The sequence below is a fragment of the Oncorhynchus masou genome, chromosome 22 (assembly GCF_036934945.1).
Source record: "Oncorhynchus masou masou isolate Uvic2021 chromosome 22, UVic_Omas_1.1, whole genome shotgun sequence".
NCBI classification, from domain to species: domain Eukaryota; kingdom Metazoa; phylum Chordata; class Actinopteri; order Salmoniformes; family Salmonidae; genus Oncorhynchus; species Oncorhynchus masou.
The window spans coordinates 49,274,571-49,288,628 of NC_088233.1; the positions used below are offsets into that span (position 1 = coordinate 49,274,571).

General features: G+C 42.3%; 1 protein-coding gene across 10 annotated transcripts in view; it reads right to left on the reverse strand.

The window, feature by feature from the left end:
* myo9ab (myosin IXAb) overlaps window positions 1-14,058 on the reverse strand; it is a 215,046-nt gene that overhangs the window by 58,786 nt on the left and 142,202 nt on the right. For all 10 annotated transcript variants that reach the window (XM_064930471.1, XM_064930470.1, XM_064930469.1 and 7 more), the window contains 3 exons: window positions 7,509-7,630; window positions 2,772-2,913; window positions 539-734 (listed from right to left, as the gene is read on the reverse strand). In XM_064930471.1, coding sequence (XP_064786543.1) covers window positions 539-734; window positions 2,772-2,913; window positions 7,509-7,630 — 460 coding nt within the window. The remainder of the gene's footprint in view (window positions 1-538; window positions 735-2,771; window positions 2,914-7,508; window positions 7,631-14,058) is intronic.

Here is a 14,058-nt window from a genome sequence, read left to right on the forward strand (position 1 = left end):
TGAAAAGAAAGCTCTGCAGTTGGGACAGCTTTATTTAGGCCCTAAATGTTTGTGGGCACCATTTGTCACAGTTATAGTGCAATTAATGTATTGTTTAGTGTTGTGTAGTGGCTTTGCTGCCATGCATCCCAATGTTTTGTTGTTGTTTGCCCCACCAAGATTTACATGATAAAATCAACACTGGTGCGTAATATTAGGAAAGTTGATAAATAAATATAGTAGGCCTAGCCTATAGAAAGCTGATTTTTAAGAGGCCATCAAAACTCTTTTCTCACTGAGCTCATGGGCACTCATGAAGTGTTTCGATTAGATATTTGATCACATTTGCAGTGATGCCAGTGTGATTAGAGGAAAAATAGAGTGCTGAGCACCAGGCCGTTAGCGAGTTTGGTAGGCTACTAATGACCATCAGCAGCGTCAGAACTTGGAGAAGCCTAATTACTGTGACTAAACGGTCACGTGGAATTTGACTGCCGTCACGACTCGTGACCCCCCAGGTGTGGCAGTAACACGGTCACTGTAACAGCGCTAGTCTCACCAGTCTTTTTGTCGGTGTGTCTCTTCCCAGCCTCCCTGAAGGCCACCATGGCTCTGAAGTAGGCTCTGAGCACGGCCCAGCGGAAGGTGGCCACGGGGTCGATGCCCATCAGGCCACAAATGAAGGCGTTCTTACTGCTCTTCAACAGGGCCACGATGTCCGGACGCATGTGGTCCGTATTCTTCTCCCTGAAGTCCTGCATGGGGGGGGGGAGATAGTATACAGATCTATCAACTAGATCAACTATAGGTATACAGATAATAGACATAAGCTACACCATACTTTAGCAGCAGAATTGCCAGTACAAACATACAAAGAATTTTAAGAAAAACAGTTAATGAAAAGCGTCTATTAATTGAACGCTTGGGTGTTCATTCTACTAATTGTAAATCTATGAGCTACTACAGTAAATCTATGAATCGACTAATACCAAATGGAGGGGATGGCTCTGAGGTGGATTGAACTGGCAAGGATTTGGCAACATAATTAGCTACACTTTGTGTAAGACCTATGACTATATCATGGCTCACCTATGAGCTCGAAACCAAAACCGAGTGCAAATGTGTCCTTGTTCAAACGGCTCTGAACACGAAAAGGGCATTATCATCATTTTCACAGTATTATTCCAACCTCATTGTGTAGAAATATATAAAACATAAGAAAATCAAGTTTTTGCCTGCACTGGGCCTTTAAGGAGAGAACATCGATAACGTAAATACGATTTGTTTCATATTTTATTTCATCGTGCAAGAGAATACTATGCCCTTTACTTAAGAATGCAAAACACTGCGGCGGGAAAATATTTGTTTAATAGCACTGACGTCACACACACATGCACAATTCCATGTACTTTCTCTCTCCACTGGTGTTTTTTTTTACACTCATGGCTTACCATGTACCAGCTGTGTTCATTATCAACCATATTACTAACATATTACATATTACTAACACGTTTAATGCATACATGCTGGGTAGCTGTCAACTGATATGTGAGATGGGCGGCCCTATATACAATATGATAACAAATATCACCCCTCCAGCATATATAAAGCTTTTTATCAAAACACAGCAGGGAACTGGGCAGTGAATCTGATTCAAATTGCAAAACAGGTCAATGGAACAACAAGAGGACTGGTTTCCTTTCTGTAACTATACCTATGGTCTACACTGAGCGTACAAAACATTAAAAACACCCTCCTAATATAGAGTTCCCTCGAAACGGCCTCAATTCGTCAGGGCATGGACTCCACAAGTTGTAGATAGCATTCCACGGAGATGCTGGCCCATGTTGATTCCAATGCGTCCAAAAGTTGTGTCAAGTTCACTAGATGTCCTTTGGGTGGTGGACCATTCTTGATACACACACTGTCGAGCAGGAAAAACCCAGCAGCGTTGCAATTCTACAGTCAAACTGGTGCGCCTGGCACCTACGACCATACCCCGTTCAAAAGGCACTGAAATGGTTTGTCTTGCCCATTCACTAGTGGCCTAGTGGTTAGAGCGTAGGACTAGTAACCGAAAGGTTGCATGTTTGAATCCCCGAGCTGACAAGGTACAAATCTGTCGTTCTGCCCCTGAACAGGCAGTTAACCCACTGTTCCGAGGCCGTCATTGAAAATAAGGATTTGTTCTTAACTGACTTGCCTAGTAAAATAAAGGTAAAATAAAAAATAAAACTCAATTGTCTAAAGGCTTAGAAATCCTTCTGCCCTTCATCTAAACTGAGTGATGTGGATTTAACAAGTGACATCATTAACAGATCATTGCTTTCACCTGGATTTACCCTATGTCTACGTCATTATGTCATGGAAAGAGCAGGTGTTCCTAATGTCTTGTACACTAAGTGTATGTTTGAGAAGTCTGACAAATGACTCAAAGAATGGAAGAATGGTGCAAGGCCAGGGCAAATACCATAGTGTCATAACTGATCACTGAATGCATTTTTTTGCAGGGAATTTGCATTTCTCTTTTGCTGAGAATTTGGGATTGATTTTCTCTCAAGGGAAGTACCTAGCTACATACCTAGTTCCACTTTTTCTGGCACAGAATATTTCATTGGTCTTATTAGAGGTCCAGGAGCACATTTAGGCTTGTGTCAAGGGCAATCATCAGTTAACAAAGCCAGGCTGCCATGTGGCATGACCTGTTGTTGAGAATGTTGTGTTGTCGACAGGTGAGTACACTGATCTAAGGACACATGTTGCCATCATGAAATCACGTCAGCAGTCCTTACCTTGACCCCGTATTTGACCTTGCCGGCGTAGTGGTGGATGATGAAGGCCGGCTCCATGACTGCGGGGAACTCGATGTAGCTGTTCCCCTCGTGCTGCCGCTTGAACTTGTCCAGCAGGGTCTGGTTAGAGGCCTGGGGAAAACTAAAGGAACAAACGAGGGGGGGGGGGTAATTTAAAAGGGTTAATTCATTAATATAAGGACTGTAGGATGGGATACCATGGGATAGAGATCTGACTAGCCTGGTTCCAGATCAGTTTGTGCTGCCTTGCTAACTCCTGTGGTCATGCATGACAACACAGAGTTGGGACCAGGGTATTTACTGACAGGCAACATATCATCTTTAAACGTCTCGGTCTTCCTCTCAGACTTCACAAGAAACAAATGCATGACAAAGTCCTATGAAACCTGACACAAATCTCGAGCTACACTACTCCCCTACATATTTATTTGGACGACCCTCCTTTGGACAGTGAAGCTAAAACATTTAATTCGGCTCTATGCTCCAGCATTTTGGATTTGAAATCAAATGTTTCAAATAAGGTTAACGTAAAATTAACGTTGATCGCTTTAATTCAAATGTTTACACGTTGCAAAAAGTGAAAATTGTTTTAGATGCCACAAGAGGTATCGGATCCGGCCAAAAAGGCTCCGGTGCAACAGTCCAAAAACGGAGAGGTGCCAGACCTGTTCCAGCTCAAATGAAATCCACCCATTTGAAGGTGTTGGAAGTATTTGGACAAATACATTTAATACAGAACATTCGGAAAGTATTCAGACCCATTGACTTTTTGTTATGTTACAGCCTTATTCTAAAATGTATTCAAATTTTCATAAGTATTCTTTCCCTTTTACTCAGTACTTTGTTGAAGCACCTTTGGCATCGATTACAGCCTTGAGTCTTCTTGGGTATGACATTATAAGCTTGGCAGACCTGTATTTGGGGGAGATTCTCCCGTTCTTCTCTGCAGATCCTCTCAAGCTCTGTCAGGCTGGATGGGGAGCGTTGCTGAACAGCTATTTTCAGGTCTTCCCAGAGATGTTCAATCAAGTTCAAGTCCGGCCTCTAGCTGGGCCACTCAAGGACATTCAGAGACTTGTCCCGAAGCCACTCCCGCCTGAGGACCTAAACGCTCTGGAGCAGATTTTCATCAAGGAACTCTATCTTTTGCTCTGTTCATCTTTCTCTCGATCCGGACTAGTCTACCAGTAACTGCCGCTGAAAAATATCCCCACAGCATGATGCTGCCACCACAATGCCTCACCGTAGGGATAGTGCCAGGTTTCCTCAGATGTACTGCTTGGCGTTCAGGCCAAAGAGTTGAATTTTGGTTTCCTCAGACCAGCGAATCTTGTTTCCCATGGCCTGAGAGTCCTTTAGGGTGGTCGTGTGCCTTTTACTGAGGAGTGGCTTTGTCTGGCCACTCTACCATAAAGCCCTGATTGGTAGAGTGATGTAGAGATGGTTGTCCTTCTGGAAGGTTCTCACATCTTCACAGAAGAACTATGGAGCTCTGTCAGAGTGACCATCGGGTTCTTGGTCAACTCCCAGACCAAGGCCCTTCTCCCTTGATTGCTCAGTTTGCCCGGGCGGCCAGCTCTAGGAAGAGTCTTGGTGGTTCCAAACTTCTTCCATTTAAGAATGAAGGAGGCCAATGCTGCAGAAATGTTTTGGTACCCTTCCCCAGATCTGTGCCTCGACACAATCATGTCTCGGAGCTCTAAGGACAATTCCTTCGACCTCCTTCTGACATGCACTGTCAACAGTGGGACCTTATATAGACAGGTGTGTGCCTTTCCAAATAATGTCCAATCAATCAAATTTACCACAGATGGACTCCAATCAAGTTGTAGAAACATCAAGGATGATCAATGGAAACAGGATGCACCTGAGCTCAATTTGGAGTCTCATAGTGATGGGTCTGAATACTTATCTAAATACGGTATTTCTGTTTTTATTTTTTAAATAAATTAGCAAAAAAAATCTAAAAACCTGTTTTCACTTTGCCCTTGTGGGATATTGTGTGTAGATTGATGAGGGAAATATTTTATTTAATACATTTTAGAATGAGGCTGTAACGTAACATGTGGAAAAAGTGAAAGGGTCTGAATACTTTTGAAATGCACTGTATGTGTATTAAAGTAGTCAAAAGTGTAGTATTTGCTCCCATATTCCTAGCATGCAATGACTACATCAAGCCTGTGACTCTACCAACTTGTTGAATGCATTTGCAGTTAGTTTTGTGTTTCAGATTATGTTGTGCCCCCCAAAAAATGAATGGTAAAAAGATTTGTGTCATTTGAGTCACTTTTATTATAAATAAGAACAAAATGTTTCTGAACACTTCTAGATTAATGTGGATACCACCATGATAACAGATAATCATGAATGAATAATGATGAGTGAGAAAGTTAGAGGCATAAATATCATACACCCCCCCCAAAAAAATGCTAACCTCCCCTATCATTGGTAATGGTGAGAAGATAGCATGTCTTGGGGGTATGACCTTTGTGTGTGATCTTTCCAAATACTTATGACACCTTAAAAATGGGGGGACTAGATACAGTACATAAAGTGCCTTCATTTCTAAACAGTAAAACAAATATGAAAATACCCTCAAATAAAAAAGGTGACATTCTGTTCTGTCGCCTCATATGAAACATTTGAACTCTAAAGCAAATTAACGGTTTTAGCTTTACTATCCAAATAAATATGTTGAAAACTGTATACCAAAAATTATAAGCCTATGGTATACCGGGGTAAATTGGTGTCAGCTTTTTCTATCATACACATTGTCGCAAACTTTCGCCCTTTAACTAAAGCATGCTATGGGACTCCTCTGCTCTGTACAAAGTAGCGCGCTTCCTTATTAAAGTAAACTACACACCATACACTAAAACATGCCTCGGAGGCTATGACACATCCTGGCTCCCCTTGGGGTCAGAGAACGTGTCACTGGCCCATTATAAATGGACTAACCTGTAGTAGGGCCCCTGGAAGCAAATGCTATCCTTGAGAGAGTCTGATTGCTTCAGCTAGCTTGCGGTCTCTTAACTATAAATTATGAAATCTTAAGTGGGTTCTGGGCTGCTTCATAATGATTACCATCGCGTTCCTCCGTATGATGAAATAAATCACGTGAGGGGCCCGGGAGGGAGGCCTTTAAGAGGGGGAAAAAGATCCCTCCTTGACCTTGTGGCTCTGGGAAAGCAGTCCCCACACTCATTCATCCACTTGTTATTACATCCAGATGAGTGTTCAGGGCGAAGTGGTTAGCAGCGCTAATAGCTAGGTTAGCTAGCTTAGCTAATCCAGTCATGGTGGTCCTGTGTGTTTTTGTGTGCATGGCTGACTTTAATTTATGTGGCATTGAGATGGTATTGTGAAGTGGCCTGTGTGAGAGGCTTTTAAAAAGGGCGAGCGAAAGCGTACATGTGTCACAAAAAGGCAAACGTATGAATGCGTATCATTTTTATGTGCTTAAGTTAGCCTGACTAAAGCTGTAATCAATCAAGCTTTTCGCTAGTAATGAAGAGAGCCTGTTGTATTCCTCATCTCGTCTGTAATCTGCGGGATGACTAAGTAGGGAGACTAAGGTCACTATAAATGCGTAGGTCCATCAATGTAAACAACTTGGTTTTATATTGGCTTTGTTCTAAAGACGTTTGACTTACAGTCAGGTCAAAAATTATTGGCAATAAAAGACTGTATACAATAAATAATACAAATACATACAGTATGCAATTTATTTTTTTGAAAATTATATTATTTTATACTACTGTAATACATTTGCTCAAGAAAATAGATAAGTAATACAAAAAATATAGGGGTAAAAATGAATCATTTTTGCACTATTTTTATTTGTCTTATTTTTTTCTTAACTCTGCATAATTGGGAAGGGCTTATTAGCAAGCACAGTAAAGTCTACAACCCGCTGTATTCGGTACATGTGACAAATAAAATTGGATTTGATTTCAATACTCCACCACCCTCCCCTTGCGGGGATAATGACACAGCCTATTTTCTCAAACATTTTACGAGATTGTAGAACACTTTGGGAGGGATCTTAAGCCATCCCTCCATACAGAATCTTTCCAGATCCTTGATATCATTTGTCTGCGCCTATGGAGTGACCTCTTCAATTCAAACTGCAGGTGTCATCCAAAAACGGATGTTACGGGGATATTTTGCTTTCACTGGTCCTCGGGGCCCTTGCTAAGGTCAACAGCATTATGAACTTTACCAAGTGCCAGGACATTTTAGCCAACAACCTGGTTGCCTATGCCAGGAGGCTGACACTGGGCCACGAGTGGATCTTCCAGCAAGACAATAACACCAAGCACACATCAAAAATCCACAAAGAAATGGTTAATTGACCACAAAATCATCATTCTGCAGAGGCCATCTCAGTCTCTGAACACAGAACCCCATTGGAAACCTGTAGTTTGAATTGAAAAGGGAAGTCCATAAGAGCAAACAAAAGATATAAAACCAGCACTATCTGTATAAAACCAGCACCATCTTCTGGGCCCTGCCTAATCCTTCCCAACTACTATGTTTTTAGGAGCTTGAGGACACTCAACAAACCCTTTTTACAGGTTTTGGAAAGAAAGTACACATCTTAATGTGACAATGCAGGAAACTGCTCTGAGGTATTGCTTTAACTAGGACAGAGGTGTATAATTTTTTTTTAAGGATGGCGAAAAGAGAGCGGCTTTGACGTGACAGCTCACATACTTGCACTCTTCGTCCAGCAGGTGGAGCAACGCAGTGGGCTTCTTGCTGATGAGGTTGATGCAGCCGGTGTTGTCGATGTAGTCGATGTTGTGCCAGCTGATGCCCTCTGCCCTGTACTCCTCCTGAGGGGGAGGGGGGGGACAACAATGATGTGGTGTCAGAAATAGTGCTCACAGTAAAAGTTGTTCACAAATCATCCAACACATAACATTTCACCTTTGGGACTCAATACATTTTATTCAATTCATGTGAGTGTCAAGTCAAAAGTCTGGGGAATGCAGCAGAGAAACAACATGTTTGAACAGTACATTCATCACACTTGTTATGGTACATTCTGATAACTTTAAAGGGATACTTTGGGATTTTGACAATGAGGCCCTTTATCTACTTCCCCAGAGTCAGATAAACTCGTGAATACAATTTTTAAGTCTCTGCGTGCAGTTGGAAGGAAGTTGCTAACCAGCGCTAGCGTAATTGCTAACAAGCGTTAGCACAACGACTGGAAGGCGTATGCTAGGCTAACATATGGAATTGTTTTAAGATGGTCATACCATGGATCATTTAGCTATTAGATTTTTTATTTTAGGACCACTTTAGGTATACATTTCTTTAATAAAAAGATTATTCGATAAAATATTGAGTTTGGTCTTTACTACTAGCCCATAAAAACGCATTAATAAATGGCAAAAAAAAATATTCCTTATGATTAATTTTTTGACTAAGGTTTTGAAGTATCTGTCTAAGGAAATATTTTTGTTTTTTTGGACACATATTTTGTTGGCACAAAACTACCTCCAACCCTTCATTTGTATGGGTTACCTTCAGATGAGTGCCGATTGGATGATACAGACATTTTCGGGAGAAGACAGATTTTTATCTCATGGTCCGACAAACACTGTTGCAGCCCGGCCACCTTCCACCGCAAATGCGGCAGGTTGGCATAGACTGATGCTGTGGATTGCCCAAACCTGATATCTCTAGCTTAAACTGATGGATTTTGATAGCCGATTTTTGTATTATGTTACTTAGATTGACGCATGGGTCAATAGACGCAGAAAGTATAAGAAAGCACAGAAAGCATAAGCCACATTGAAACAGACCAGACGCTAACTAAACAACGAAGGTCTCCAGTGTGTCCACGTGTGAACAGTCCCCCCCCAAAAAATGATGAGGGCGAGATTTTTTACAGTGTAACGTCACAAAGAAAGTCTGGAAAACCACCAGTTTATGACACCTGGAACCCAGTGGAGTTGGGGGGGATAAACAGGTTTAGGGGTGCAGGTCACGTATGTTAGCTGGGTGTTCTAAGCCCCTCGAGCTCTCCGACTACTGTAGTATGACCCAGAAGCCCTGTGGGAGTCATCGTGTGAGTCTTTGGGTCAGACACCATCACAACAACAGAGGACCAGGAAGTGGAACTAGCCGGGACGCCCATCTCTGCGGCTAGCAGGGCTAGCTGGCTAGTGTGGCCAACTGAAGCAGGGACATGCTTTCATGTGTGTGACTTGACATGCCTACCCTTCCTTTCTCTCTCTGCGGTCTAAACCCTATGTGGCAAGCACACAAAGAAAAGCCTTCTTAACATGCAGTAGTTAGAGAAAAGAGGTTGTGGAAAAAAGGAACCAGAAATGACAAATTAGTCATTAGTGTGCATTTTAGAGGAAATAAGCCTTTCTATTCCTCAGCCCAAGTGGCAGCTAGAGGCAAACTATACCCATGACATTGTACATACAACTTACTCACATCATGAAGCATTACGATACCGTCTCATTATGACAGTGCTCTGGTGTTAATCTATCACAAAAGACAAAAACATTTTTTTTGAATTTTTGAATTTTCAAAGAAATTCCAACCTGGGACATGACAAATCTGAACTAAACACAGGGCAAAACAATCAAGGCCTAAACCTTCCTGTATTACAGAGGGGAACATAAGTTCTATGTGCAACAGAGCTTTTCAGGGGTTATGGCCGTATAATCTATTACTGCAGTTTGTGCTCTCTTCCTGTGCTCCGTCTCTTTCCCCCTCTCGGTCACTTGCTCTCTCTCTTTCTGTCACTCTCTCCTCTTTTTCAATGCTCTCTCTCTCTCTGCATCCTATGCTGTATTGTACTTGGCAGGCTGCCCCAGTGTTAACGGCCCAGGGCCGTAGGGGACAGAAGCAGGCGCTCTCTCGTTACTATAAACTGAAAGGGTGGTTTATTGGAGTGTAGGGAGGAACACTGGGTCTGTAGAGTGAGTTGGGGAGCAAGTTATGGTGATTCTTAAACCTTTAGAAGCAGCTACAGTATAGATACAGCATTGTGAATCATGGAGCATCTCTGTATAGCCTGATCCCAGATTGTTAGCGCAGTCTTGCCAATGGGAGTTGGAAAGAGGCAACGTAGGATGAATAGATCTGGGATCAGGCTATCGCTGGTAGTGAGGGTAGTTTACTTTCTCTGTACTCATGCTGTAGAGCTGAAAGGTCTGAAGGAGTCAGAGGATTGGGACTTAAGACGGGTCCACATGACTCATGGTGATGACGTACTCAAGGCGTGAGCTGAACTCGCTGACCGGAAATAGTAGCTACGGGGTTGGAATAAGGCGGTACCGGTAAAGCTAATCAAATCCTATCAAAATGATGGCCATTTTACATTTCATTAAGTTTACAGACTTAAGTGGGCAGGTGATGCATTATGAATGCACGGACATTCCATTTACACAATTATTCATAGAAAAGGCAGGATCGAATCGCCCTCTGATTTCAAACACAGATACCAGAGCAGATGATTTCTTGAAGTTGGCGAGAAGTCTATATATCTCAGGAGAGTGCGTACATGTGATACACTGTTTGCATAGAGGCTGTGGTCAAGTGCTTTTGAGCTCAGATACGTCTGTAAATCATTTTCATACGGAGCGTAAATTAAGGAGCAATTGGCATGGCGGTGTAAACATTGGAGTCGGGCCCTTGTGGGTAATACTATTTGGTGGGGTCCTATATGCTTTGGCCACTGTTCAAATGTAAACCCTCAAATACTCGCTCCTGATAAGAGTAACTGATTGGTTGGAGAGGTGAGAGAGAGGGCCCAGTGTGGGGGAAGAGGACTAGGACTCATTTTTGCATGTCATCACCCTAACAATTCAAGTTAGGATTTGGGGAGGATAAACTGGATAGCTGATCCTAGATTGAGCGCAAGCAAGGGGGAGTAGAATAAATTGACCCTACACACTAATCTGAGGTCATTTTTTGCATTTCATCAGGATCTTATCAGATTAGGATTTGGAGCAAGGGACCCAGAGCAAGGGAGGGGGATTAGAAGTGTGTTGTATTTTTCGTAATTCAAACGTCAGAGGGAGGGAGGGGACATGACCACACCACTATTCACAAACACAAATCATTCAGAATCTGGCAACCCTTTACACAAGGCCTGGTACTCAATTTAACCTCCACAGCTTCTGTCGTAAAATAAACTCACATATGAAAAAAACAATAACTACGCAGGGCCAAACTTGTGGGTGAACTTATAATTTACTTGAACCCCCTTAAAGCAACATTCGGGGTGATGTTTTTGGGGTAAATGCTTAAGTGTCAGTTTCCTACTTACTAGTTGGCCATCACAAGGACCAGGTCCCGATTATGTGTCAGAATGTTATGGCAAAATTTAGATTTCCGCCTAAATAGACATACCCAAAAGTTATTATTTTCATGAGATAGCCATAAACAATAACGAGTAGCGCGGCATTGTTCTAGAAAGGTCTGGAACTCACCTTTTCTAATGAAGATAGTTATACATTGCTGAGGTGTACTCTCTTTTGAGGACAAAAGTGCAAGGAAATAATACAAATATTATGAAACTATAAACAACTATTACAACTTTTTTTCTATTAAACACAAGTGGGGGTAATAGGGATTGAAGTACCTGACATGCTTTCTAAATATAGCAACAATCAAATTACAAATAACTTATTATAAGATTTCACCTTTCTTATAAACTGTAAAACAAACATGATCACATTAAAGTGACAATACCAATTTGGCTGCATTTCATAGAACTGACAACAGAGCATTTTCTGCCAAGCCTCCTCTGAGCGATGCAGACACACCATTAGAATGTTTGCAGAGTCGTTACAACTTCCGCTTTACACACAAAAGTGACTCCGTCCCTCTGTGACCAAGAGAAAGTGGCCGTGTTTCAATTTCTACTAAATTGATTTTCTAATTATTCACAATGAGAGTGCCAAATCTGGCTGAAAATAATCACAGCGAGACAAAACCACAATCGATCACATTGCTGAACGGTCCCCTCTCATGTGGATTATGTGTATGTGTTGTTTCTGTTATCACAGGTGCACTTCGGTGCAGCTGTGATAACCTCTGCAAATCTGTGCACGCCACCAATAATCTTTGATTTGATATGCCGTCTCCCGGGCTGGGCTCTGTCGATTCTTTGTCCAGGTAGGCCAGAAAATGCGATGCCTTTGCTTTGCTGACAGGGTGGTAGCGGGAAGCAGGCAGATGGGGCTTTCCAGTACTGGACCCTGCGACATTCACAGAGCGTTTTGTACACCAGTCGGAACCGGTCCAGAACTGCTCAAAGTCCCCTTAACATCAAAGAGGTTTAAGAACCAAAAGTGAGGTATGATGATAAAATCTACAGTATAGGCCTAACAGAAAAACACTGACTTCATAAGAATTACTAAAGGCTTGGTTGGTTTTAGCTACTGTTATGTTTGACAAGGCCTTACACAACAATGTTTTCCATGACAAATGACACATTTTGTTTCACACCCGAACTCATATTAATCAACACTGTACAAGCTGCATTTGTTCAGAAAATCATTTTGTATTATTCCACTTCATATCAAATGTTCCATTTTATGATAAAAGAGCAATTAGTGCATTTCAAAAGTTGCTGTGAAGGCCCTAAACTGGGCTAAAACACTCAGTGTGTGTGTGTGTGTGTGTGTGTGTGTGTGTGTGTGTGTGTGTGTGTGTGTGTGTGTGTGTGTGTGTGTGTGTGTGTTCCCAGCCCACAGAGTGGAGGTGACAGAAACAGATGACATATAACCACCAGCTGGCATTGGCTATGTGAGCATCATTGTGAGTGAAGGGACATTAGCCCACACGTTTAAAAAAAACACTGCTCTTTTTTCCCCTCCCTCTCCTACAGCAATTGGCCCGCCCGCCGACCTGCCACAGCCAATCGGGGACCGGAGAGAGGGAGACGAGCGGTGACAGCCACCGTGACGGTCTGTCTGTCTGATCACAGCGTACATCTATCCAGCAGCAGTTTTAGGAGGTTACCATGAGAATGAGAGAACTACGGTGGTCGACAGAGTAGACGACCTAACATGCTGTGCACACCACATCCACTGCAGTGGTATTGCATGTGTATCAGTGATGTGTTGACTGCAGAACGAGGGCGCAGGGTATGTCATTGTGTTAAGGACAACTGAAGTGTTGCTCATCAGTTTCTCATCATGATAGACAGAGAGAGACAGACAGAGAATTACTGTGTTAATGAAAACTCAAGTGTCTCAGGCCTCATCATGACAGCTCATCACACAGCCTAGGTCCTCCAGACCTAATTTACTCACGGGTGACATGCTAAATGCTAATCAAAGTACACTGAGGACGTGCAGTTGGGGCTGATGCAGTCACAGAACACTCATTCACAATTTGACAAGCACTTGATAATGCCTCGAATTTCCCGGCAGCATCCCCTTTCTGTGGTCGTAATGCACCCTAAAAATATCCGTGCCTTTTGCGGCCAGTGGCCGTTGTGCCCTTCTCCATGATTACTGCGTGCTCGGAAGCACCTCTCACTCACATTGCTCTCCATCACATGATCGGGTCTTTCTCACAGGCTACAAGTGAAGAAAGACACTTTGGGGATGCAACTCACGTATCCTTATCCAATTCCGAGGTGCATATTGAAGATATTGGAAAAACTGTCCACATTTACTTTTTGTCAGCCAACAAGATGAGTAGGGCTAACGAACAGCCAAAGCACTGGCCTATGTCAATCTACTATCCCCCACAGTACAAAAGTCAACCTATTCCATTCTGTGCGAGAAATAAATATTCCAAACATAGTCTGGGACAGTTGTGGGATGCGATAAAACCCAAATTAATACAACCACTAGCATAAAAAAAAAACATTTTTACGCAATGAGGCTGACAAAGTTTAGCTTAAAATGTGATGTCCTATTAGACTATTTCTTCACATTATAAGCGCAGCAATGCGCACACAGCATTTGGCTATAAGCGCAAATGTTCCATTACCGGGAAAACACCATTATCAAAAAGGGTCTGTAAACGCAATTATGTAGGTAATGCTTTTATTATAAAAGGTGCATTTTTTTTATGGTGAAAATTATCTTCCCCAAACTTGAAACTCACACACTGCTCATGTATGCCAGTTTGGCTCTACACCCCTTGTAAAGTGGATTAATGTGCTACATTTTAAGTTATCTGGCCACTTTAGTTGTGATACAAACCTTATCAAAACATATATAGGCCTATGGGATAGGCTACATGAGGTGTGCGACTATGATTCGAAAAAGTC